Raw genomic sequence first — 26,655 nt, 5'->3', positions numbered from 1 at the left:
TAGCTCACTCTGATTGCACACGATGCCAGTCCAGCCGTCGGGACACTCGCATCCGTCGCCCTCGGCATTGCACACGCCACCGTTGACGCAGTCCTCACATGTCAGGCTGCAGTCATGGCCGAAGGTCTGGTTCAGGCACACTGGAAATACAAAGGAACATAAAACGTGGTCATAAAGTCAGTCACACTCTCCTGTTTGTCTACCAGCCGTCCCTGTTCAGAGGTGTCCTCTGAAACCTTTAAATGGACATTCTTTGAAGCAATTACCGTCATATAAAAATCCTATAACAGTCCTGTAGGTTGTATGATGGTGATTTTTTAGAGAATACTAGTATGTGGCTATAAAAATGACTACATAAGTCCAGATATAACCAGATGCAATCAGATGCAACATAACTGGCAAGGAGGCACAGCGGGTAAATACAGTACTCCTGTGGACAGCTGCAAGGTCATACCAAATGCTTCAGAGAGGATACTCTCAGCCCGGAGCTCCCCCAGACCCTCCTCGTAGTCGTCGTAGCGCTCCAGGTCCAGCTGCGATGGCCCAGGCTCTTGAAGCAGGGTGATTTGGGGCGGCCACTGCTCCACGACCACACGGTGGGACAGCTCCTCAACGGTAGAGCCCAGCGCTGGGGAAGAGAGCATCATGTCACTGAAAATGGTGCTCATCGCCTTAGCAACCTTTAACTTCAACTTATAACATCCCATACAGTAGAATCTGAGGGATGAGTTCAACTCAGAGAGATCAATTAACTGTAATCAAATTTGGGTGTAAAGATCCAAGACGATCTGCAGAAAATTAAGGCGTTTTGCTTAGGGGACTAGAATCTACAACCTTCGAGTTGTCCTGCGCTTTTGACCACCTGTCTGTGAAAGTTTCTCCCAACCGAGGACTTAGAAGCATTTAAAACCAGCAAAGGATTGTGGGACGTGGCAGGTGTTTTACTTACGGATGCAGCTGTGGCGGTCCTCCACGAGGCGGTACCCCCGGTGGCAGTGACACCGGTAGGACCCCGCGGAGTTGCGGCAGGTGTGCTCGCATCCCCCGTTGTCCGAGAGACACTCGTCCACGTCTGCGCAAGTTATACACCGTGAGGGTGTCAAACAGGACGGTTCCTTCAATTCTTCTCATTAGCAAATTATGTTTATACAAAATGTGTAAAATAAAGGGGAGTAACTGCTTTGTATGCGTTACATTTAAAGACACTGTATTATGTACTATGTTGTACTATACTTTACTGTACTATACCATCACAGCCACAACCGTCGGAGTTGAGACGGTACCCTGCCCGGCAGTGGCACTCGTACCCCCCGGGGTAGTTGGTACAGTCCTGCTCGCAGCAGCTGCTCTCCCCACACTCATCTAGGTCTGGGAAAGACACGGAGTCCGTGTGAGAACTTACACAGTAAACTGATGTGTTTCTGGACATCTGGAGGGGGTTTACTGCTCTTGGACTGTGTGGGTTTGCTCAGAAATAACCAGTCTGAGGTGTGTGAGGAGAGGCAGGCAGGCTCAGTTCAGCCCAGGTGGTCCATGAAGCCTTGGTGGTCTGGAACTCACAACCCACATGCTATTTGAAAGGGCCAGGAACCAACCCACAGAGCTCATTCCCAGCATTATTATTATTATTATTGTTGTTGGGACTTTTTTTGTTTTCCTCTCCTCAGCTGACAGTTGGCTTACTTGTTTCCTGTTTGTATACCACTTTCTCTGCTTTACTTCTCCTTTCATTTTGGTAATTTTTGCTCAGTTGTTCAGTGTTCTTTGTCAGTGTTGAGAAGAGCTCTTTGTAAAATATACAGTACATTGAACTGAAAATTTAACTAACCACAGCATCAGCTGCATGCATTTTGTAGACATATCGAATATAAATCAAGATACTGTGCATATCACTGGTCATAAACTTAAAAAATGTTTTCTTCAGATTTATACAATTTGTTTATAACATAATCATATATTATAAAGTTTATTAAGATAGCACCTTTATCTGAGGTGATTTACATTCTTATGTTTATACACAGTTACACTGATTTACCTATTTCTACACCAGGGTAATTTTCGCTGAATCAGTTCAGGGTTAGTACCTTGCTCAAGGGCACTGCAGGAGGAAGGATTGAAACCTTTGTCTTGCATGTAGAAGACAGCTTCTCTAATCACTACACCACCTGTTGTTGTTTCAAACAGATCGATGCTGAGAAGTAACGTTCGAAAGCTCAGGCGCAGCATCAATGCTCCTCCTACCAACACAGGTTTTGAGGTCGCCGTCCAGGTGGTATCCATGGTCACAGCTACAAACAGGTCCGGCGGTGGAGTGCTGGCAGCGCTGCGAACAGCCGCCGTTTCCAGACTCGCAGCTGTCAACAATTTCCATCTCAATGCCTATTGGAGAGACACACTGTGGGCATGCATTATGGACCCCACACCCTAGTGGACACTACTCTGCCTTTGGAAAACCTAGCACTTCCATCCTCAGAAAATACCATACTGAAATTTATAGAAATGATAATGGCTAAAAATATTACATATTTAGAGTGCATATATTCTTTTTATGACTGAAATGTAAAAGGGGGGGGTGTACATATACCCCCTCCATAGATGTCGACTTACGGTAGCATTGCCTGCTATCTGTGCCCAGCTCGTACCCAGGGTGGCAGACACAGACGTAGGAGCCTGGAGTGTTGCGGCAGCCATGAACACATGCCGCCTGACCCGTTCGGCATTCATCCAAGTCTGAAACACACACATTTTTGGACCATGTAAACCAAGAAATCTTCATCATCATCGCCACCTTATGTGATGGCCTCGTCGGGCCAGCCAAAGCAAGCTAAGCGTGGACGCTGACAGCGTACTGGAACTGCTCCGTTGGGTCCTTGGTTCCAGAGCTGGCCACAGTGTCTTGGGTTCTGCTCCCAATGAAAAACACTCCGCAGCACTTTCCACGCAGCCAACCAAGGAAAATTTAAGGGTCCCCAAAAGGCCAAAAACCAATACAGGATGAGGAGTGTGTAAGTGGTGCTCTGCTGCAGGGAGCTGACCACTGCAGGTCCTCGGGACGTGGACTCACCTTCGCACCTCCTGGCCCCGGCCGCCAACCTGTAGCCGGGTCGGCACTCACAGCGCACACGCCCTCCGTCATTCCGGCATATGTGATCGCAGCCACCATTACCGCTGGCACAGGAGCTCCGTGCTGGAACATGGGGGGAACACAGTGTGAAATGTACACATAAACACACAAGGGCACATGGTGCCATCTGCTTACACAGGATGCCAGATGTTGGTGTTTATGGGTCTTATGCAGTTTCACTCCAAAATATACCTTCAGCTCAATGTCACCTGTAACACGGCCTTTGAGGACATCATAAAGGGTTTACTTCGGAAATGCCTTGAAATTCTGGAACTGTGCTTTTGAAAAGTAAAGTTTAAGTCTTAGCTGCATTAAATTCTTCCTTAATTTGCCTCTTATTTCCACACCCTGTGTAGACCCCAAACATTTCCTAGTCCCTTGCTACTGCGCCTTGTGACCAAAGTTATGTGGTTCAAATCCCAACATGAGGTCAACTGCTGAACTCTTGAGCAAGAAACACAACAAAAATTAATTAAGGAATATAAAAGAGTGATTTATGCAAGTTATTTTGAATAAAAATCTCATTATGCTATTTGGATCATTTCAAGGGGCAGCAATTCAAATAGTGGTAGAAAAGCAGTGGGATTTCTCAGCATGCTGAAATCGGTTCCATGTTCCTGTACCCAGGGAGCTGGAAGGAGCTCAAGGTTTTTTTTCCATCCCTGCTGGGTACTTTGGACTGAAGATGTTAATTGAGGCTCCAGCATTGTAGTTGCAGAGACATGCTGGACTCTTCAACAGGCCACCATTGCAGGGTGGGGGGCCCTAGGGGTGCAGGATGATGGATGGATTGAGGACAGGATGTGGACCAAGGTCGGATATCCAAATATCATCATGTCATGTCTGCTGCTCCTCAGTCATCGTTTGTGAATCATTCTCTACACAACACTCACTTTATCAAAATGTACAGATACACACTGCATAGACAATGTACAGTAAATACAAACATGGTATAAACGGTTTTTACCATGTGACAACTGTGTAGTGTAGTGGTTTGAGCTGTTGCCTTTGGATGCAAAGGTGGCATGTTTGATTCCAAGCTGTAGTACCCTTGAGCAATGTACTTACCCAAAATTGTTCAGCTGTGTAAACTGGTAAACAGTTGTAAGTTGCTTTAGAGAAAAGCATCAGGTAAATAATTAAATGTAAACTCATATCACAATGGAAACTCCCTGCCATGATAAATTGAGGGTCTGAAATTTTAACACACATGAAAACATAACTTTTCCACCTGACAATGACTGGTTACATGGATTCCTTCATTTTTATAATTTTGTTATGACCATGAAAAAATGTTGCACAGAGCAATCTGAGGAGTACCAGCTGCATAGATCGGTTTATTGGAAGCACAAAGTCCCTGCTGAGGACGGCTTCTTCTGGGGGAGTGTGTGACAGGACAGCATGAGCTGTGTATAGCAGTGGGAGGTGATGTAGGACACACACACACACTGTCTGAAACCGCTTGTCCCAAAGCAGGACGCAGTAACCTGGAGCCTAACCCGGTAACACAGGGGACAAGGGAGACACCCAAGACGGGATGCCAGTCCATCGCAAGGCACCCCATGCAGGACTCAAACCCTAGACCCCCCAGAGAGTAGGATTTGGACAAGCCCACTGCGCCCCCCTAATATGGCTGAAATCACATTTGACTGAATCAACAACACTGAGCATGACTTAGAACTAGGGGCCCAGGAGCAGCCTGCAGCTCCACTGCTCATATAATATCAGTTTTTTACCTATGAACTGTTTGAATCTGTTTCTCTTGTCACCTCTGAGTAGTGAAAAAATAAGTGGACAAAACAGAAGGTCCCGGTTATACGGCACCGTTATGTGTCATTTCTTTACACTGGCTTCTCTGCTTATGAACACAGGTGGGACCAATAGTGTGTTCATAAATTGATTTGTTTGTTAGATTAAAGTCACCTTTACCAGTAAGTGACAATCAATAGAAGCTTAAAATAAATTGGTTTAGTTTCTGGCTTGGTTCTGTAACAATCTTGGCCAAGACTGAAGTGAAGTCAGTCAGTTAAGAATTTATTTTAATGTTTTTCATTAACTTTGAGCTACATTAAAGTTATAGCCAATTTAAAAAGAAAATGAAAACACCTTGTCTCAACAATCTCGGAGCAGATTGCCGACTAATTTATTCCATAAACATATGCACTTCTCTTCAACTTGCTATTGATCACTGATACTTAGGAATACTAGACACGAACAGTAAACACTGTGAAAGTGAGCTGAATTAGGGTGGTCCCCCACTTCTGTTCTGCCTGAATGGACTATATAGCCACCTACCAGCTGGGTAAGTAAAAACAAGTCGCATTTGCTTTGCTGCAGATTTAAATTTCAGAAAAGAAGATAAATGATAGCAAAAATAAAATGGAAAATTTTTGGAAATCTGGAAAATTATTTTAATTTTTCCATTTTTAACACAAGTAACCGGTATATAAGACATACTTTTTCATCCATATGAAGTCCTCGTTTGCGGAGTGGGGACCATCTGTAATACAGGACTCTGTAAAACTCCACCACAGCTGCTTCTCACCTCCCTCCCAGTAATTACACTGCAGTTCAGTGGAGCCACAAATAATAAGTACACATACACTCACAGACACACAGACACACACACACACACACAATACTCACACGCACAAATACACCCACTTCAATTTCCACTTAATTCTTAATTTCCACCAACTTACCAGTGGCTCTAGAGACAGAAGTCAAAGGCCTAGCAGAGCGAGTGGAAGCTGTTGACATCCCACAACCAAACTGTTGGAAAGCCGACAGACCATAATTATGCTGCATTAATAAAGCTCTTTCCCTACTGCGGTTCGCTTGCCCAGCAATAGTATGTTCTGTGGAACCTCAGGCCCGTGGGATTGCCCTGTACATGAATACTGGCTGGCGGTCCATGGTTTATGCCAAAACTCCTTGGGTGGTGATCATGCATGATGATTTCTCTGAACTGTTACAAAGAAAAGTTCACACTTGGCGTAAGACACTGAAAAATAACAGAAAAATAATTCTAATGGCTCCAGCCAGTAGAGAATCTCTGCTCTACATTTAAAGTGCTCCTTTGATCGCGTTCCTTCTCGATAACTTGTAGACTTGGCTGCATCATCTCCTTACAATGATTGTTTCAGTGGACCTAGACAGAGGAGCACCTTCTAAAGCCCCCAGAGAAAGGCAAGAGTTTCAACGAAAAGTCACATTTCACCATCAGTAAAGGGAACGCACACCTGGTAACAGTAAGTGTTTGCTCTTAGTAATTCAGGCTTGTCTCAGGACTTGTTGGACAAGTCACTGGACCATAGATGGAATTTCTGTCCATCATCTTCATAAGAATATATACTTGTGTCTCAGCTGTGTTTGAAATGTAAACTTGTTCCGGGAAATTTGATGCATTTAATCTGGGAATGTGAGAGGACCCAGGCTCATGGGAATGGGGTTCACTCAACCAGTCAAAACATCTTTAGTGAAAAGTCTGATTTGTCCCCATCTATTCTCTTGTTAAGCCACATCCTAAATTCTGTTTCGATGAAGTTATGGAACATGGGCTGATTACTCTTACATACTTGACTAGAAAATGTGTTTTATTGCTATGGCCCCCTCTGTAAATATGCAGATGACTGAACTGTTTAATCTTGTTCCACTTGAAAAATTAACATCTGATCTGCATAATAATTTAAATGAATGATGGAACGTCTGGACACCCTTCTGGAACTTCTTATAGATGGTGCCACATGGTTACACCTGGGAAATACTGTAAACCTTAGCCCTTGGTTTATGTATGTGGATGTGTTAACAGTTGCTGATGTACTGTTTCTGTTTATGTTGCTGTGGCCCAGCAATAAAAAAGAATATATAATACATAGAAAATAATGTCTCCCTTTGTCTTGCTCTCTTTTATATACATATATGACCACATACATATACACTATATATATATATATTTCAATACTTTATATATGTGTGTTTAAATATTCTTCTATAGTGAGTCAACAGCCACTGAGAATGAGTTATATGTCCATATTTTTTTATTTATGCTTACAAAAGTGTTATTAAACAAATGTACAGCTACAACATATAATAATACCTTTTCACTAAATACAGCTAATCTATTGTAATTATGTCATAGTGGACTCACTTTGAGGTGTTCATTGATGTCTTTGTCCCGTGAGCCAAGCGCATTGAGTAATTAACACGTAACACTTGCAAACATCTTTTACATTTGGCACCTTCCAATAAATGTGACGGCCATAAAATGAGGCATAACTAATTGCAAACGCACTTGAAGTGTTGGCAGCAAAGCAGATCTGACACATTGTGAAACAGAAATGGGTTGAAGTTGTACTACCACCACTACAACTGCAGCATGTTACACCTCACCAGCAGTCACTAGCTGCTCCATGAGGGCTCAGAAACATGCTTACAGGCTCATGTTGATGCCAAGAAACAGGCTGCAAACTGTCATAACCATTTCAATATGACGCACCATGAATGCCAGCAGGATTCTTTGTGGTCTGAGGGGGTGGGGGATTGGCCAGTCTACTCATTCCAGCATGCCAGTCTACACGGGCAGGACCACAGTCCTCCTTCTTCACTTCGCTGATGTCAACCAGCCATTAGGAAGCTTTTCAGCTGCCTTGATGCTCAGTTTAGGGTTACAACATGGTGATCAACCTGACCTGTCCACTGCTGGAGTGTCTTCACCGCCACTTTTATTTGACCTGTGCTTCACCTCCTGATTCTGAGTCCAGATCACATCCAAAGCCTAACGTTCTCAAAAGCCTGACGTTCTCATGCTCTGGAAAGCTTGAAGAACAAAAACAGCTCTTTTCTTTGAAGGCCAGCGTCCTCGCTCTGAACCTGAAGAGCTGTCAATGCAGGGCAACACAGCCATAAAGACAAAGTTATTTTTCACATACCAGATACAGCCTGTTAAAAGAGGTCTGACTTTTTAGACTCCTACGCAGGGGGTGAGCTCAATGATCCTATAAGGGAGAAAAGAACAAACTCCTTTTTAATTCTGGGTTTGAACTGCCTGCAGATCGTGGTACTCCTTGTACCATGGTAAACAGGGACATTTCTCAGCATGGGCAAACAAAAAAAAAGGGTACGCCACTGGTGTGGTTATGTTATTTTAGGGTGCAGTTCAGTTAAGTTCACTTTGTGTGTGTATCATGCCCTTGTGCATAGCACCTGCAACAGCACATGATGTTAGAAAGACATGTAGAGACACGCAGCAAGTCACAATTTGTCCTCGGTTCGGCATCTTGACAAACTCACGCCTGCAGTGTTTGCCGTCCTCCGCCAGCTGGTGTCCGTGTCTGCAGCGGCACTGGAAGTGGGCAGGACTCAGCTGGACGCAGTGGTGCTCACAGCCTCCATTGCCCACCACGCAGGAGTGGACGGCTGTGGGGATAGACAGAAAAGAAAGCACGTGATGAGGACCATAATGTCTACAGCATCGCCATGCACACCAGCCCCGGTGGCAAAATCCGAAGGGACAGCTGTCCTACCAAAGCTGGGGTAAAATAAAACATCAGACACCCAAGGTCAGATTCAAACACCACTAGCTGGAAAGCTACCAAATTTAGCCCTTTGACACTAACCCCATAAGAAATCACATCACGCACCACATGACGTGGGTGAATTTTTCACCTCATAGAGTTATAGAGCTCCAGGTGCATTTCTAATAAAGTAAAACTCAGTATTTGAAACATCACAATTATCATTTTCTGTCCAGTCTGCAATGACTTTTGAGAAAACCTTCTTGGCATCTTACAGACGATAACAACGCAAAATGGCCGACAGGAAGTGTGTCATTGTATCGGTCACATGACCTTATATGGAAAAGCCAGGAACAGGAAAACATGCTCAAAGCAGTTAGGGACTGGTACCTAAAAGCGTGTAATTCAGTTGCAAAGGTTTGAAAAATTAAATCACAAAAAAGTGCAGAAGTGTACAAATTACATCCCCAAATTAGCCTCCAAGGGCTAATTTATCACTTGAATCATTGCCTGATGTCACAGGAATATTAGATGGCTTTTCTGTGCATCCCACAAGTCCCACTATTCCAGCAACCAAAATCCATAAAGTAGGTTGGAACAAGCAACACGGTTCAACCATGACGGTATATCAGTGAATGCGATATACTGGACACACACACGTGTCAACAACAGACGTCCATTTCCTTTTTGACAGCGGCTGTAACAGTCCAGTTCTGTTCGTGTTTCTGGAACTATCCAGAATGATTTCTCAGCGACAAGATCAAGTGTGTAAATGAGCTATCAGAAGCCTAAAGACAAAGACAGGAACCAGGTTTTCTTTTCCTGGCTGTCAAGAGTGCGGAACGTGATCTCCATCCTCATCTGGAATTTGATGCCTGCTGACCCCTGTTATTTCTCTTTGTTCCCACAGATTAACATCTCGGAACTGAAACCAACACAAATAACCCCCTCACCGGCTAATCGCTGTGTTCTGAACCATTTAAATGCCATCTGGGGAGGGGGCTTGTAAGTGTGCATACCATTACATCAAGGGGTGGGAAGTTTGGCCTCAGACCTTTATTGTCACCATCACCTTCCCCCATCCACCTCCAGACATCCCTCTAATTCTTGGCTGAGGTAGGTCCCCCCAGACACCTGGGAACCTGAAGATCATCATTCCTCACTGGACATCTGTGTGATTCGGGTTTCCTGTGGGTGATCTGGACTCCTTGCGCGTAGTGAGGACACACACATGGGTGACTTTCCAGAGGTGCACTCACTCTCAGTCCTTCCATCCATTTAATTCACTTCCAGTTTCATTTCTGGGTTCTTCCCCTTTAACGGCTGTTCTCAATAATGGCTTGGCTGATGTTTAAAGCAGCTTACGGTATTTTACCAATTTACACAGCTGGGCAATTTGTAACAGAGCAATTCAGGGTTAATACCTTAATCAAAGATATGACAGCAGGAGCAGGGATTTGAACCCAGGTAGTTCGAGTGCAAGGTAGCACCTATTACCACTACACAACCTGGAACCTTGCATGAAAACTTCACAGTCTGGATTCTAAAAAATTTCTTCCATTTACATGAGAGGAGGTCATAATAAGCTGTGGGTACTGCAGAAATAATGATATAATCCATCCGTCGTCAACAACCACTTGTCCCGAACGGGGTTGCTGCGAGCCGGAGCCTGACCCGGCAACAAAGGGCGCAAAGCCGAAGGGTGAAAGGACAGACCCTGGACGGAATGCCAGTCCGTCGCAAGGCACCCCAAGCAGGGCACAATCCCCAGACAGCCACACAACGGGCACTGGCTGAACCCGCCATGCCAACACGCTCCCCCAATGATATAATGATATATGTAAATATGTACCAAACTATTGTTCTAAACAGCCTCACTAGTCACCTGTGATAAAAAGCGTAAATGGAATAATGGGAGTGAGGTGGGCCCTTCATGTGTAGGATGGAGAGCATTCATAAGAGCTGTGAGGGGGATGACCACATATGCACACACTATTCAAGCACTGTAAGGAAACAGCTCACTTATTTAGAAGGAGCAAGGGTCACTGGGTAACCACACATGTCAGTTACTCATTAATCCTATGGGGCAGCTGAATAAACCCAAAAGCTTGAGCAGTCAAACACATACAGAAGGTCTCCACTTGTTCCCCCAAGTGGTGCATAAGGGCAAGACAGAGTGTTGGGGCGACTGCAGGATGCCACAGTGTACTGGCTCACCATGCTGGCCAAAGAAAGTCTTTTCTTCTAAAAAAAGATTACAGGAATGATAAAACTCCACTGGTTGAACCTTAGTTGAAGTTTTCTGAGGGCCCAGTGAACAGGCCATCAGACGGTGTCCTGCAACTGGAAGGTCCTGAGATCAAACCCCAGCCATTCTGTAGTATCAGTCAGCAAGGTATGAACCCCGAATACCAAAGAATTACCTACTGTACAAAACGGTAAATTCTTATACACACACATTTTCTGAACTGCTTGTCCCATACGGGGTCACGGGGAACCAGAGCCTACCTGGCAACACAGGGCATAAGGCCGGAGGGGGAGGGGACACACCCAGGACGGGACGCCAGTCCGTCGCAAGGCACCCCAAGTGGGACTCAAACCCCAGACCCACTGGAGAGCAGGACCCGGTCCAACCCACTGCGCCACCACGCCCCCCCTAAATTTTTATAAATTTTCTTATTTTCTAACATCAAGTAAACTGAGACAAAATGTCTCTGGAAACATGGCTGTTTCAAACATATGGGGAACAAATTAAAAGTTTCCTTCTGATTAATTTTCAGAGCTACAGCAAAATGAACAACTAAAAAGACAAATACTGTGCAGTGGATTTGAGAAATCTACCCACCCTTTTCAAAGTTTCAGCTCTTGTTCGTGAAAAGACTAAAACTAAGATAAATCATGTCAGACCATTTATCACATTTTGATAAGATCTTGTACCCAACAGTAGTTAAAGACAAATGGATCATGTTTACAGAATAAAGTAAAAGCATAAGTATGCATAACCTTTATAACGGAGGTTGAAACTGCTCACATTTAACCACATTCCATATCATAATTACAGGGTACATATTGTTTTGATACCCACTGTAAAAAAATATTCTCCTGTGGGAAAAAATGACTGAAATTTGTTTACAAAGTTTCAGATTCTTAAGATGTTTCCCTTGATGTGGGGAGTTGCTAATGTTTCTTAAAACCGTAAACATGTTTTTGCCGCAGAGACAAGCTCAGCAGCGAAATATGAGCGAACAATGATACACGAGGACTGTGTGTGAGCATGAACATTCCAGAGAGCAGATGGAGCAGCCTGGGCATCCATCTAGACTGTTTGATTAAAACCATGTTAGTGAAGCCCTTGCTTTGCCGCAGCATATGGGGAGCTGTCATAAGTCTCTCAGGAGTAAATATTCATACTTCAATCCCCCCAAAGGGCTGGATCTCCAGTCCGCAAGCCCCCGGGCCTCAGAGGGGGGTCAGACCCTGAAAAGGGACAACAGTTTGCAGACACTCACCTCCTCTGCTAACACAAGGGATTCTCACTGGGAATCTGATTTAGCTGCATCTGACAGGTTTTTGAATTTTAATTTCAGCCTTGCTTACAAGCAGGTAGGAATTGTGGGTTCCAATCGCACTCCGTTTGTGTGAAGTTTACATATTCTCCTCCTTTGCATGTTCTCTAGATGAACATGCCTTATGCCATGCATCATGCCTTATGCTTCCAAGACCAGTTCTGGACCACCATAACCCTAATTTGGATAAAAGGTTACTGAAAATGAAGCAATGCCCTTTCTAACACCTGAAACAACAGGAGAGTTGGCTTTGTAAATGCAAACGATAACCTCAAGTACACAATTATGTGCTGAGGAACAGCAGAAACCACCACACCCTGCTCATCTGGAGGAAGGAAGTTGCTATCCCAAAGTTAATGAAACAGGGGCTAGTTATTTCAATGTGCTTTCTTGAGTTATACAATACCCCAGACTCCACCAACTACACACAGACTGAAACTGCTTGTCCTAAGCAGGGTCACAGCAAGCCAGAGCCTAATCTGGCATTACAGGGCACAAGGCTAGAGGGAAAGGGGACACACCCAGGACAGGACACCCATCCATCACAAGGCACCCCAAGTGGGACTTGAACCCCAGACCCACCATATAACAGGACTCAGTCAAACCCACTGCACCACCACACCCCCTCCATTGAGGACCACATCAAATGACCCCAAAATGAAAAAGATCAGTGTAACACGAAATCCAAAACTGCCATCTTCTCTCAGTGCTTCTGTTAAAACGAAAGAGGTGGACAACCTCTAAATACGGACACAAGTTTAACCATGTCAGGGTGAAATTAATACTGACAGTTGCAAAAATAATTACCAGCTGATGCTTATTTGCAATGTCTGCCTGGAAAGGGTTAACCTCTGAAATGCAGTCATGACATTGCTGGTCTGAAGATACAAACGCCTCAGAAGGTGAGACCTACATTCTGTAGATTATCAATTTTGCAATTTTGTTTGGAAACACTCAGTTCAGGCTGCATTCTCTCTACTGTATCTAAAAGAAGTCTGAAAGATATATCTCAGAGACAATAAAGAATGATATAGACTCGATCTAGCGTTGGACTGTAGGTCTGCTCAACGGCCTCTGGAAGGCAAATACAATATGTGTCATTTACAGAGGAGTCAGCTCTTAGCCCATGTGGAATTACAGAACTACACAGTATGCGACAGACACACTTCTGGTGTGATGAAACCTGACAGGTTCTTGGTTGAAGCTGCTCTACTGCAAAGCCCAGTGTCTTTCTGAATTCCAAACCTGGAATATGCTTTGGATAAAAGTGTCAGGCCCCTAAACATGAGTGTAAACTTTCCATTAACGCTAGGAACTTTCCAAGAATTTCCAACTCAGAACTCTTCAAAGACAGCTGCTCTGAAGACTGTCCCTCACCTTCTGTGGTTTGGGTTCAAGTGAGTTGAAGGCTTCAAAATAGGCCTTACACCTGTTGTTAACCCCACCAGGAGCAGGGATTCTGTGATATAGCAAGGCAATAACAGGGATCTCCAAGAAAGGCTGCTGTTCCACTTCATGATTCCACTGATAATCAATTCAGACAGGGCTGCAGGTGTCCTGTGTTATAAACACATTTATTCCTTTCCGTTTGTCGGGTGGATACAACCTCATCAAACCCTTAACAAAGTTGCACAACACTGGTGCAGTTCCAAGAGAAGCCCTCCATGCTCCTCCCACTCTACCCAAGCCACATCCCTTGCCCCACCTCCAACCTGAGAAGGTCAATCCTGCCCCCTCCCACTTTACCCTGACCACACCCACACCCCGCCCCATCTCACCGATGCAGGTGCGTGCATCCGTGTGCAGGCGGGTCCCCGGGTTGCACTCGCAGTAGTAGGATCCGGCCGTGTTCACACAGCGGTGCTGGCAGCCGCCGTTGTGGACCTGACACTCGTCGACATCTGCAAGGAATGGGGAGGAGGACAAATGGACCACAGGGAAAGGGAGACATTGTTCCCATTAATAGTGCCTCATCATTACAGAAACAGGACGTCCATTCTGGCAAGAGACACACAGCGAGTGCTAAGGGTTTGGCTGGCAAAGTACATATTAAAACACGCAGGACAGTCAAGGAGAACATTCACGTCACACCATTCAGGCGCTGAACCTTTCGGCACAACCTGCACTATGATCAAGGGATCGAGCTGTCAGTAGCAAGTGCACAACATGCATAAAACAACAATGACAATCAGCCAGCTTCCTGCGCAGACAAACTAAAACAAAAAAGTCCTGGGTTCTGCAAAGTTGAAGGCAGTGAACATGGAAAAGAAATCAACTTGATCCACAGAACAGAACCATCTGGAGAAGTGAACCTGGCCACACCAGTGGACAAACACTTCTCAGTATAACACTGACACCGGTAGAGTCACAGGAAAGTCAGTTGAATCTTTTTCACAAATTTATTAGGCACCAGAGGGGGTGTGGTGGTGCAGTGGGTTGGACCACAGTCCTGCTCTCCGGTGGGTCTGGGGTTCAAGTCCCGCTTGGGGTGCCTTGTGATGGACTGGGGTCCCGTCCTGGGTGTGTCCCCTCCCCCTCCGGCCTTACGCCCTGTGTTGCCGGGTAGGCTCCAGTTCCCCGTGACCCTGTGTGGGACAAGCAGTTCTGAAAATGTGTGTGTGTCTTAGGCACCAACAAAGAGGGATACAGGTTTGCCATGCAAAACTTGTTGATGTACAGTAGTAAAACAGATCATCCATCACGTTGTGAGGACAAGAAAACAATCTGGACATTTCTCAGGCATCGTAGTAGGTGTGAGCAGTGGTTGTACATATTGTCAACTGCTTGGTCACTAAAGACAATGTGAAGAATGGAAGGAAATCCTCTAGAAGGATGACACCGTCTGTAAAAATTATAGAAAATTTTAAATATTGTGTAGGGTTTGCATGTCCACCCCATGTTTGAATGTGTTTACTTCCACAGTCCAAGGACATGTGGCTCCCTGTGGTTCTGGAGAAGACTCTGGACTGGTAGGTCTTTGAATTGACAGTGTTCATTTTTTGTGTTGAATCTAAATTGCCCTAGTGTGTATGTTTTTGAGTGAGTAAGTGTGTGTTACATTGCTCTTTACTGTGGAGGGTTGAGTACTTGGCAGTAGTTTACATGCACACATAATGTCGACAACCGCTTGTCTAAAGACAAACCAGAGCCTACCTTGGCAATGCAGGGCACAAGGCTGGAGGGGGAGGGGACACACTCCAAACAGGACACCAGTCCAACGCAAAGCACCCCAATCAGGACTTGAACCCTAGACCACCCCACAGCAGACCCTCACCAAACCAGCTGCACCACTGTACCCCTCTGACAGCACTTTAGTGCAGTTCATTTAACATTTTAAATGATGTTGGACAAAGGCATTAAGTGTATGAGTACACACACACACACACACACACACACACACTTTCTGAACTGCTTGTCCCATACAGGGTCGCAGGGAACCAGAGCCTAACCCGGCAACTCGGGGCAGAAGACTGGAGGGGACACACCCAGGACAGGACACCAGTCCATCACAAGGCACCCCAAGTGGGACTTGAACCCCAGACCCACCAGAGAGCAGGACCCAGTCCAACCTACTGCACCACTGCGCCCCCTCCTTGGCATTAAGTAAATATGAGTTAATAACACTGAGAAGCTGCTCTGCCAAAAACAGAGCCATCTCCCTATGCTCCAGCAGCCCCCCACAGACACACTCGGTTGGAAGTGTGTGACTATAGTGAAAACACACGCTCAGCACATATCTTTACTTCTAAATATCCCCAGTGCGTTCTGTCCAGTGGAAACAGCCCTGGCTTCCCCAACATTTTCCTACAGCAGGAGGAAATAAACTGTGTGAGCCCAGCACATAAACACACCAAATAAAGAGGTAGAGCGGAATAATCTAGAAGGGTTGGAGAAGCCAGAACTACTCCAGTTCTTCATCTGAGTCTATTGTCCCCTGTTTGAGATGGGAAAAGGAAAATGAGTAGGCAATAAATTAACAGAAAAATCACACAATTTCTCTTTAACAACCTGGGAGGGTTAGATTTGCTACGTCTGTACTTCTTGTCTCATTTGCTTTCCATAAGCATCTGATTCTAAAGTCACTTGGTCATTTACATTACATTTATTCAGCAGATTCTTTTGTCCAAAGGAACCTCCCATGATCTCTATGTAGTGTTACCAGTCCACACACCTTATTCACCACAGTGACTTACACTGCTAGATATACTACCTACACTGGGTTACTCATCCATATATCAGTGGAACACACACACACACTCTCTCTCTGTCACTCACACACTATAGGGGAACTTGAACAGCATGTTTTTGGACTGTGGGAGGAAACCAGAGCACCCCAGGGAAACCCACACAGAGAATATGCAAACTCCACACAGACTGAATGGGGATTGAACCCCCATCCTCTTGCACCACCCAGGTGCTTTGAGACAGCAGTGCTACACACTGTGCCACCACACTGCATTCAAAGTTCAAGTTAGCACAGCCTTAAAAGTCTGAATCAATTTTCACAATGGTAGTTCAGGATGCAGTGTCTTCGGAAAGCCGCAGTACGCTTGTATCTGTCTAAATTTGATTAAGTGTAACCATGATGCTGTGGGTGACCATCCCAAGTGAAAAATTGCCATTGTGTTGATGGCATTGTTTTCCACAGGACACCCAGTACATGCTGAAAATCCAGAGATTTGGGTGATTGCAGGAGGATTACTGAGGAAAACATCTCAGACCCATTCTGTACAAGGGTTCCACTGGAAGGGGCATTTACATTCATTCATTCAGCTGATACTTTTCTCCAAAGCAACTTAAAACTGTTCACCTACTTGTACAGCTAAGTAACTTCACTGGAGCAATTTAGAGTAAGCACCTCGCTTAAGGGTACAGCGGTTGGAGAAGAGACTCAGACCTGCAACTTTTAGGTCCAAATGCAGCAGCTCTAACCACTAGCTGCCCCTTAAAGGTATTTATCCAGATAATTACAACATTTTCAAGTATTACATCTTAAAGAGAGACATGCAGCAGTACTTAAAAAGGCCAACAAAAATCTGATAACTAGGCAGTAGCCAAAGCACCAGACAGCAGGTTGCGCACCAAACCCGGCTTCATTTTAAACAAACCGAACCCATAAACCACTCTTTCCAAGCCATCCTCAAAAGTCCTCTGGCCAGCTGCCTTTATGGTCCTTGTGGTGGCCCTTGCACATCTACTTTACTCATTTTATTCAGCAAAGCGATAATTTGCAACAGGTTCCTCGTTGGTCCTTTTGATGCACGAGTCTCGGACCACTGAGGACCTATCATTAATTAGAACTCTTGTCTGAACGTAATATCACATATGGCGCTATAATTAAGCATCTATGGATGCTGTGTTGTCCACAACTATTCAACTTCAGTATTTCATTAATCCTTCACACTGTACCAGTGAAGTAATTCCCTAATAAGACTCAAATTATTTTGTCAACAAGCATTGTACAACCCTCGAGAAGGTCTTGAGTTTGGAAACCAATGACTTAAGAGATCACAAAACAATTGAATTGAAACTGAATTCTGGATAGTCCTCCTTTTCCAAGATGGTCCTTCATTATAGAGTCAAACAGGCCTTTCCTTCATGAAGGTGGAAAAAGAGGGACACGTTTTATCCTATCCTGATCTCAGTCAAGGAAGGTGTCAAGGTTACTGCTAAAGTACTGTCAGTGTAGTTTCAAGGTTTCATTCCAAAATAAATTAAAAAAACATGGAATGATGATGGGTATCAAAAAAAGTAAATATTCAACAGATGCATTTTTTACTGCTGGGTTATAATACTGATTTTATGGAATAAAAGGAGCGTTTTGTACTAGTGGGAGACTGCGTGGACACTGGAGTGTGTTGGAAAGAACACACAGAGTGTGAAATGTATGAGGCCAAAACATCACAAGACACTGCGACTTCAGACAGGTTTTGGTTTTGTAGCCTGTTTGTGGACCGCGTTCAGAGCATTTATCCAGAGTGTAATTTAAAACAAACTCTTGTCACATAGACTTGCTTTTCTGGCAAGAAGGCAATGTTGCTAAGTTACTGCACTTCTTGCATCCAAGCTTTTCTTTAAAGTTATAAACCATACACACACACACACACAGGCTGAAGCCACTTGTCCCAATTGGGGTCGCAGTGAACTGGAGCCTAACCCGGCAACACAGGTCGCAAGGCTGGAGGGGGGAGGGGACACACCCAGGACAGGATGCCAGTCCATCACAAAAACCCCAAGCAGGACTCGAACCCCCCAGACCCACCAGAGAGCAGAACCCAGCCAAGCCCGCTGCACCACTGCACCCCCTTGTTACAAACCATTTGTTAATTATTAAAGATTAAGATAATAAAAATAACAATTGTATCAATTCAACCTTTTCTGTATTTTTTTAATAAAATCCTGAACAAAAAATGCAATGACATTTTTCAGTATACTTTTTACTTGTTTCTGATTACTTCATACATTTCTTGAATATAACAACAATATGACATGAAATTCGTAAATACAGGGTTCATATTTATTTGTGTACAATGCATCTCATACGTTAACAGCCAACTAGTTGCATCAGGCCAATTTCCGCTGTTAAATGAGCTCCCCAGCCAACAGTAACAGGGCCAGCAGTGCAAGCAAAGACACTCCACCTGCATTTCTACACAGCTCCACCACTCCTGTCACCCAGAATTCTCTGAGTAAGAGAACCTGTGCTACCTGACAATAAATATGACAGCATGACGGTTAACGAACTGGATTTGTGACCAAAAGTGCCAGGAGCAGTCTTATTTGTCCCCTCAAGAAGGTGCTTAACCTGAACTGTTTTAGTACACATCTGCCAGCTGTATTTCAATATTTAGAAGTGTGAATATGTGTTCTGCTGAATTCTTATTGTACTTTCCATCTTGACTTAGATTGGGAAATTCGAACCGGCTGCTGAACAAGGTGGTTGGCCCTCTTGTTAGGACACTTTTAGTTAGGTGTTTCAGCCTATGTAACTGACTCTACATAAAACGTATCAATTGATACATTAATAAATGTTAAACTAATCAGTTAAGGTACGTTCAGACCAAACATATTCAGCCCCAACTCATCTGAGAGTTCTGGTGTCTATTCACTGTCTTCACTTGACCTCAACAATAAATTTCATGGTTTCAGTCATTCATTGTTCCATGTGAAATTGTGCTGAGACAAAAAACAAAGGCCTGGCCCATTGCATCATGGACCCATTCCAGCTGTCCTGTTCATCTTCACTGATCCAGACTGGTGGACAGATGTCATGGAGAAGGTTCTCATCACCATCAAATTCAATCAATCCACTTGATCTTCATATCCCACCTGGCAATTCTTAGCCAGCATTCTCACTCAACGGGGAAGGAATGCACTGAGCAGGGTCACGTGAAATTGAAGGCTGTATTGAGCCCGATGGCTTTGTTAGGAAGTCTGCTTCTCTAAAAGAAGTGTTCATGCCTGACACAGGACATTGTACAGTCTGGCACACCGTCAACAGAGCACTGACTGCACATTAAAATTGTCACTGTAAAGTTGCTGAAGAAGTAGTGGTGGCGTAGTGGGTTCAGCCAGTGCCTGCTGTGTGGTGGGTCTGAGGTTTGAGCCCTGCTTGGGGTGCCTAGTAACAGACTGGCATCCTGTCTTGGGTGTATCGCCTCCCCCTTCGGCCTTGTGGCCTGGGTTAGGCTCTGGCTTGCAGTGACACCTCTCGGGACAAGTGGAAGTTGTCGAAGGTTTCCCGTGATGCACTCTACTGAGTCTGTGAAAGCCATTTGTGAACAAAAAACATGGCTCCCCTTTCGTACTTTGACTGAGGAAAAGTTCATTCTGGTCTTATTCTGGAAGTTACTTCAGAGGACAACTTACTTCTGGAGTCCTTTACTACACTTTTCAGTCCACAATATTGGAATAGTAGCAAATGACTGGACTGGAGTGCCATTCCACCCACTGTGTACCCCACTTAGCCTAGTGTCCTGTGCTTCCAGGAGAGAGACTGGACTACCACGACCCTGACTTGGACAAGCTGAAAAAGAGACAGCTGGGAGAACTGGCCTGGATAATTACTAAGTTGTATAAATCAATAAAAACATTGATTGTGCGAAGAAATCATTCAAACCTTTTTTTTTTTTTCCCCCATCAACCAAAGTACCACAGGCACAAAGTGGTTGGGTTCAAACTACATTTATAATCATTCATTTAGCAGATGCTGCTACCCAAAGAGGGTAATAACCAGACATATAAGCAGGTTTCTGAGCTTTCAGAATACATTCAATCATCAGTAACAATTCACCATAGATTTTGTATCTTGATCAAACTGCGAACTTTAAAAACAAGAATTTCATACTTAATTCATTTAAGTGTACCATCGTAAAACGACATAGAGATTTGATTCACAGAAATGGTCCCAGTTCTCCAAAAGGCCTTGAAAATCAATACCGCTACGTTCTCCTTGACTGTGTCAAGGACAAGTCTGGCTCCAGAACAGCACTGTCACTTTGGGGACGAGTCTCTTCAGACACGTCAGACATGGGCAGTGAGCACCGAGGGATTGTTTGCCTCTGTCCTGCAATAACAGCTGCATATTCAAAACAGCCAAATCAGTGCATTTAAATTACAAAGTTAACCAAACACTTTTTAGTCTGTATGAGATTCATCCTGTTGTCCCATAATTACTTTATTAAACCAATTAAGAGATGACTTCAAACGAAAACCAACAAAAACTCTTCCCACATTCTTGCCACTGCAGATTATTGTTGTTGCTTGATGCCACTGAGTTGATGTTGACCACACAGAGTAATTCCAGAATATTCAGTCCTCTAATTGTGTCCTTAGTGTTGAAATGGATAGTGTCGATGTGATAGTGTCCATTTGGTTTCTTAAAAATCACGACCTTGTGCTTCACTCAACACCAATATTGGTAAAATAAAATAACTACATTTTTACCACAATTGTACTCTCGAACCTTCTTATCTCTTCACATGTTTAGCCTCTGCAGCACTGCACATGTGTATGGTTATGGTTATTCTGAGTTTGTGAGCTCTGTTTATTGTCTGTAATAAGTTCAACATTTTCCATTGTCTTTGTTGAATTTTGGACACACTGCATTAAATGTAGCTCCACTCAGGTTAACGTAATAAGTCACAGCCACAAAAAATTTGCAGCTGTACATTGTTGTAAATTATTATTGAAAAAGAAGGAGCTAAGGAGGAGAAATAAGAAACAGTTGCAAAAGGTATTCATAATGCTTGTACTTAACCAAAACCTTACACTCAAAGAAAAGTGTATTTGGGTAAGACCTACTTGAGTATTTTGATTCTTACATTAGGGTTACTGTATATAGAGTATGTATAAATGGGGACTGTAAAAACATAATCTTTCATGAAAGTACTGGCGTTAAACGTAAAACGGCATGCCTAAAATATGGAAAATGTAATATAACGTAAAATATATATTTTCATGAAGTACACTGTTCTCAGAAGGATAGTCTCGATGTCTGTCATGTATTTATTTAGTATTATTTTGTAATGTAACATAGAGTGGCTGCACACTCTATGCTCTGCCCACATGAATGGCACCGGTCACAGTCAAACAAATTGCTGTAAACAAGAATAAAACCATAAATAAAAGATGAAAAACTAAATAACAGTACAATATAAAAAAAGTGCTTGCATAGAGTAAGAAATGTTCAGAAAATAATCTGAGAATAGTATAATTATGGTACTGAATAAATGTGAATAACTGTTATACTTCAGACCTTAAAATTTGTTACTTTCCAACACAGACAATAAAAACAATAAATAAAAACACAGACAATGGCTTTTATTTCTCTCATAGCAGGTGATTCCTTAAATCCACCACAGAAGGCACAGTGAAACTTCAGTTGAATATGACTTTGTATGGCCTTGAAGATAAATCTGCAAACACACACCTGATTTATCGTGGGCTGGAGATCGATGACTCACATTTAACTTAAATCAGGTTGGAGTTTTATACACTTTGCATTAGCAATGCTTTCATATGCAGTTCACAGCTGCGTCCAAGAGCCAAAAATAACAATCCTGCTTCCAAGAGAGGTAAAACACTGTATGTTCCTGTATGGAGCTCATCTGGGAGCAGAAAATAGCAACAAAGCACAGGAGAAGCTTTTGCTCCCATCTCCAGGTTAAAAAAGAATGTTCCTGAACTAAAAACACCGTACACTGCATCACCACGGGCACTCCTTAGCGTGAAGCCGATGTGTGCTTACAATAAATAGTAATAAATAGTACAATTTCAAACAGTTTTTCCACACCAAGCCGCTAACAAGAGCCACGTGTGCATGACACTGCCTATGAAACCTAGCGTGTCTTGGGGGTGGGACGGCATTTTCCTCCAGTGTTGTCACACCAAGCACATGGTGTTCCCAAATGCATAGGTCAAAATGAGTAAACAAGCGACTGTGTCGCATAAATATAGCAGACGGACACCTGGGGTTTGGAAAAATCTCCACTGATGAGGTGTTAGCATGCTAGCAATTGCTAACTTCAAATTTTGTATATAGCAGCATTAAGCTAACACTGAAAATTTTTTTTTTTTAAATCTCCTTATATAAGTGGTGGGGCAAAGCAATCTTAAAAAGTTCAGGTCTATGAAAATAGGACAGTTAAGCTAACGCTGCAAAGTTACTCAAATACAGGTGAGCAAAAGATATTAGCAATAGCGCACAGTGCAACAGTGTGCGAATACTGGGGGGCACTTCAGGCTTGCCTGAACATTGGTGGAATACATCCCTTGTGAAATCTATGAAACAGCGCAAACGAACATCTAATTATGAACAGCCTTTCAATACTGCATGTGTTTTTTTCAATAAAGTCTTGCAAAAACACTTCGTAATGAAATTAAGCAAACAAATTTGGACTTAATTTTTGGATATTAAAATTGTGTTGTTTGACAAGAGTGGTGAAAGAAAATGCTGCGGCATCCAAAATTTCCAAAACCATCAAGAGCCGAAGCCACGTTAACCTGATTTGAGAGTCTGATATTACTGAGCAAACCCCAGCTGAGCAAAGTCAAATCAATAACACATGTGAAGCCCGGCACAACACTCTGAAGGTGAAATATGAGACTCGGAACAGTATCCTGAGCCTTAAGTAAGTCTTACTTACAATTATGTCTGATGCACCAAGAGCCAGCTTGCCACCTGAAATTAGTTTGCTCACGAACCTTCAGCCCATTCAACACCTTTCAGCTTCAACTTGACACCTCCACCGATTTTTAACACTCCTCACCTGAATAACTTTTAGAATTAACACACAAATGCATTCACAGTGATGCTACACAACCAAAGGTGCTCTTCAAGAACTTGGACCAAGTGGGTCTTTGGTCAGGGCTTGGGTTCCATGTGTCTCTAAAGGACAATAACTCACTTCAATCAGCTCTAGCAATGGGAGGTGTTTGATGTCAAGAGCACCAAGAGTTCCCTAGGGCATCAACCACCATTAGTTACTCACCTGATCATAATATTCATACAAGTGGTGTGGAAAGGTGGAGAGGGATGTAAACAGCGGCGAAATATCACATCTGCTCTGAATCTTTAACACAGTGCAGTGCCCCTTCAATTTACCCCACACTTCTAAAGTGTGATTGCTCAAGGCACTGAGACTGCCTATCCCTTACATTAATTGTAACCTTAATGCAAGCCCTAACCATAACCTTAAACCTAACTCTATTACTGCCATTACTAACCCCAACCCTAACAATAACCCTAACCTTAACCTTTACTCTAAACCTAACCCTATCCTTAAACCTAACCTTAACTCTAACCCTATTATGAATCGCAACCCTAACCCTAATCTTAAATCCTAAGCAAAACCTTGACCCTAGCCCAAACCTTAACCATAACCAAACCTAACCCTAAATCGAATCCAACTGAAGCATTTTATGGTTTCCACCCACCCCCAAGGAGGTGCTGGAACACACAAAAAACACACAGTGTAAATAAAATGCACTCCACTGACTCAACTGCATGAGCTAACATGCTGGCAGATTCTTCAATGTTTCATCAGAAAATGGACAGGAGGTGGCATAGTAATTATAGCTATTGCGTTGCTTGTTGATAGTGTTGGTCTGAATCTTACTTCTTCTGCACTGATCAAGGAACTGATACAGTAAAAATGACCCTGATCACAACTGGGCAAATCAATGCAAGGAACCTAGTATACAGCTCTAAGAAAGTTTCCTTTGAGAAAATTTTCAACTAAATAAGAGTAATAATAAATCCAAGAAGCGCTGACATGCAGGAATCCTGAGGCCTGCTTTACATTCTTTTGGTAAGCTGTTATTCATGCTCTGAATAATGAAAAGCTAAACACATCCAGCTGAGACAGGTGATTCATACCAAAGAGACAAGTGACTCATTAGGTGACCATGCAACACTTTGTCCTCACTGTTACTTCTCTTCGTAAAAGATTGCTAATTTACCCAGTCCAGTTGACTGCTGTCTTGACGCGCAGTAAGTGAAACAGTGGTTGCAAAGTTTGGAGCTGCTGTGCTTATTAAACCATTCAGTTATTTAAATGGAGATGGACAATTCTCAGTGTGGGGTTTGACATCGTGTCAAGGAAGGTAAAGGCCAGGCACACTGGAGAGGGAGCATCCCAACTGCCATGACCTTCTAATTGTGGTCTGAATGTCATCACCCAGGCATGCCGCATTCCCCTGGAAGGAATTCTAACAAGGATGTCGTCTTTCACCTTGGACATGGGATATGGGGGAGGATTCATTACAATGCGTACCCTGGCTGAGCTTGTTATGGAATCATCTGCTTTGGATCTTGAACAGTTTAGGTCAACAGTGGCATCCATGTGCTAGACTGCTCTCTCTCTCTCTCTCTCTCTCTCTCTCTCTCTCTCTCTCTCTCTCACTCTAAGGCGACATCACAGCTATCCCTCAGAAGGTATTTTAATGACTGGACTTGAACAACAGGAAACACCAGAGATCCCACTCGATGAATGCTCACGGCTGATCCAGACTGCAGTTTAAGGATGACTCAGTGATACTCTCAGTGAGAATCTTGACTCACTGCTTCATCTATGATTCAGGTGCGACGCAACAACCTGGAGGTTGTCCTCGGGCAGCACAGAGGGGCATCACTGAAATCTACAAGTGGAAATGCAAAGTCAAATGTAGAAAGGCCTTTCTACATTTATTCATTTAAGCTGATGCTTTACTCCAAAGCAACTTACAAAGTTAAGCTTTTAAGTTATGTAACCATGTATACAGCTGAGCATTTTCATTGGACAAACTTTGGTTAGGACCTTCATCAACGGTACTTCAGCAGGATGTGGGTGCAAACCTGCAACCTCCATGTCCAGAGGTGGCAGTGCTAACCAGTACGCAATCTGCTGCCCTTCTTCAGCACATTTCATGAAGGACCTGCAGGTGGCGTAGTGCTTAAAGTTCTGCAGAACAGGTTTTGATTTCAGTTCCCAAAGAAGGGCCCTTCTGTTGTATCCTTGAGAGAAAGGCAGATAAACTGAACCACCTCAGTAAAATTTTGTGTCTGTACAAATGGGTAACATGCAATAAAACTGCAGACTTCGTAAGTTGCTGGCAAACGCAACATCGGAATGTGCAGCTCGCACAGTTGCTGGTCATTAAAAGTCTCCGAGAGACATGCAAAGACTGGACAGCGAATCAGGCACTGATCTCTCTCTCTCTCTCTCTCTCTCTCTCTCTCTCTCTCTCTCTCTCTCTCTCTCTCTCTCTCTCTCTCTCTCGCGCTCCCTCTCTCCCTACACTGGCTCCTTGGCTCTCATCTGTTCCCTTTCCCGTGAATTGAGACCAGACGGGGATTTCAGAAACAACGGCATGTTCAGTAGACACAGCAGATGCAATAACCATCCGATTCCGAGTTCTGCTAACCACAACTCGGGAGCAGTGTGATAATGCGGCATTGACTTGAGGCATCGACATATGTCTTGCACGACAGGCTTAATAGGCAGCAAGGCCTCGATGGTTTCCTCACATGTGTAACCTTAACCTAACATCAATGGCCTCATATAAAGCACACGTATTCTTCTCTCCAGCTGTGATGTATAATGCAGAGCAGGTAGAAATGGAGGGAATATTGCAAAATTATCAGAAGGGTGGAATCAAAGCTCTCCCACCAGACTGCTGTGAGCACACCTGGGTTGATGGAGTTTCGGATCCCCGGCAGAAACCCACTCACTGAGCCTCGGGTTCTGACTGACAGTAATGTGCCTTTCTGAATTCCACTATACCACGCATTACAGAAAAGTCAGCACTAGTGCAAAAACAACAGCTGATAAACAAAAAAATTAACAATGTGACACATGAACAAATTAATTAACTTATATGAACTAATCAAATACAATATTAATGACATCATTTTGAATAGTAAGTTTGTCTGAGAGGCCGGCGAAAACACATCCTGCATTATACTTTC

At 43.7% G+C, this 26,655-nt stretch overlaps 1 protein-coding gene across 1 annotated transcript in view; it reads right to left on the bottom strand.

The window, feature by feature from the left end:
• megf6a (multiple EGF-like-domains 6a) overlaps positions 1 to 26,655 on the bottom strand; it is a 41,068-nt gene that overhangs the window by 14,131 nt on the left and 282 nt on the right. Inside the window, exons 2-10 of the mRNA XM_018736505.2 lie at positions 13,985 to 14,107; positions 8,417 to 8,542; positions 3,065 to 3,187; positions 2,608 to 2,730; positions 2,242 to 2,379; positions 1,249 to 1,368; positions 950 to 1,072; positions 455 to 628; positions 9 to 140 (exon numbers count right to left, since the gene is read on the bottom strand). Coding sequence (XP_018592021.2) covers positions 9 to 140; positions 455 to 628; positions 950 to 1,072; positions 1,249 to 1,368; positions 2,242 to 2,379; positions 2,608 to 2,730; positions 3,065 to 3,187; positions 8,417 to 8,542; positions 13,985 to 14,107 — 1,182 coding nt within the window. The remainder of the gene's footprint in view (positions 1 to 8; positions 141 to 454; positions 629 to 949; positions 1,073 to 1,248; positions 1,369 to 2,241; positions 2,380 to 2,607; positions 2,731 to 3,064; positions 3,188 to 8,416; positions 8,543 to 13,984; positions 14,108 to 26,655) is intronic.

Source organism: Scleropages formosus, chromosome 2 (assembly GCF_900964775.1).
Source record: "Scleropages formosus chromosome 2, fSclFor1.1, whole genome shotgun sequence".
NCBI classification, from domain to species: Eukaryota; Metazoa; Chordata; class Actinopteri; order Osteoglossiformes; family Osteoglossidae; genus Scleropages; species Scleropages formosus.
The sequence above is the reverse complement of the archived record's forward strand: the minus strand, read 5'-3'. Positions and strand labels throughout refer to the sequence as shown.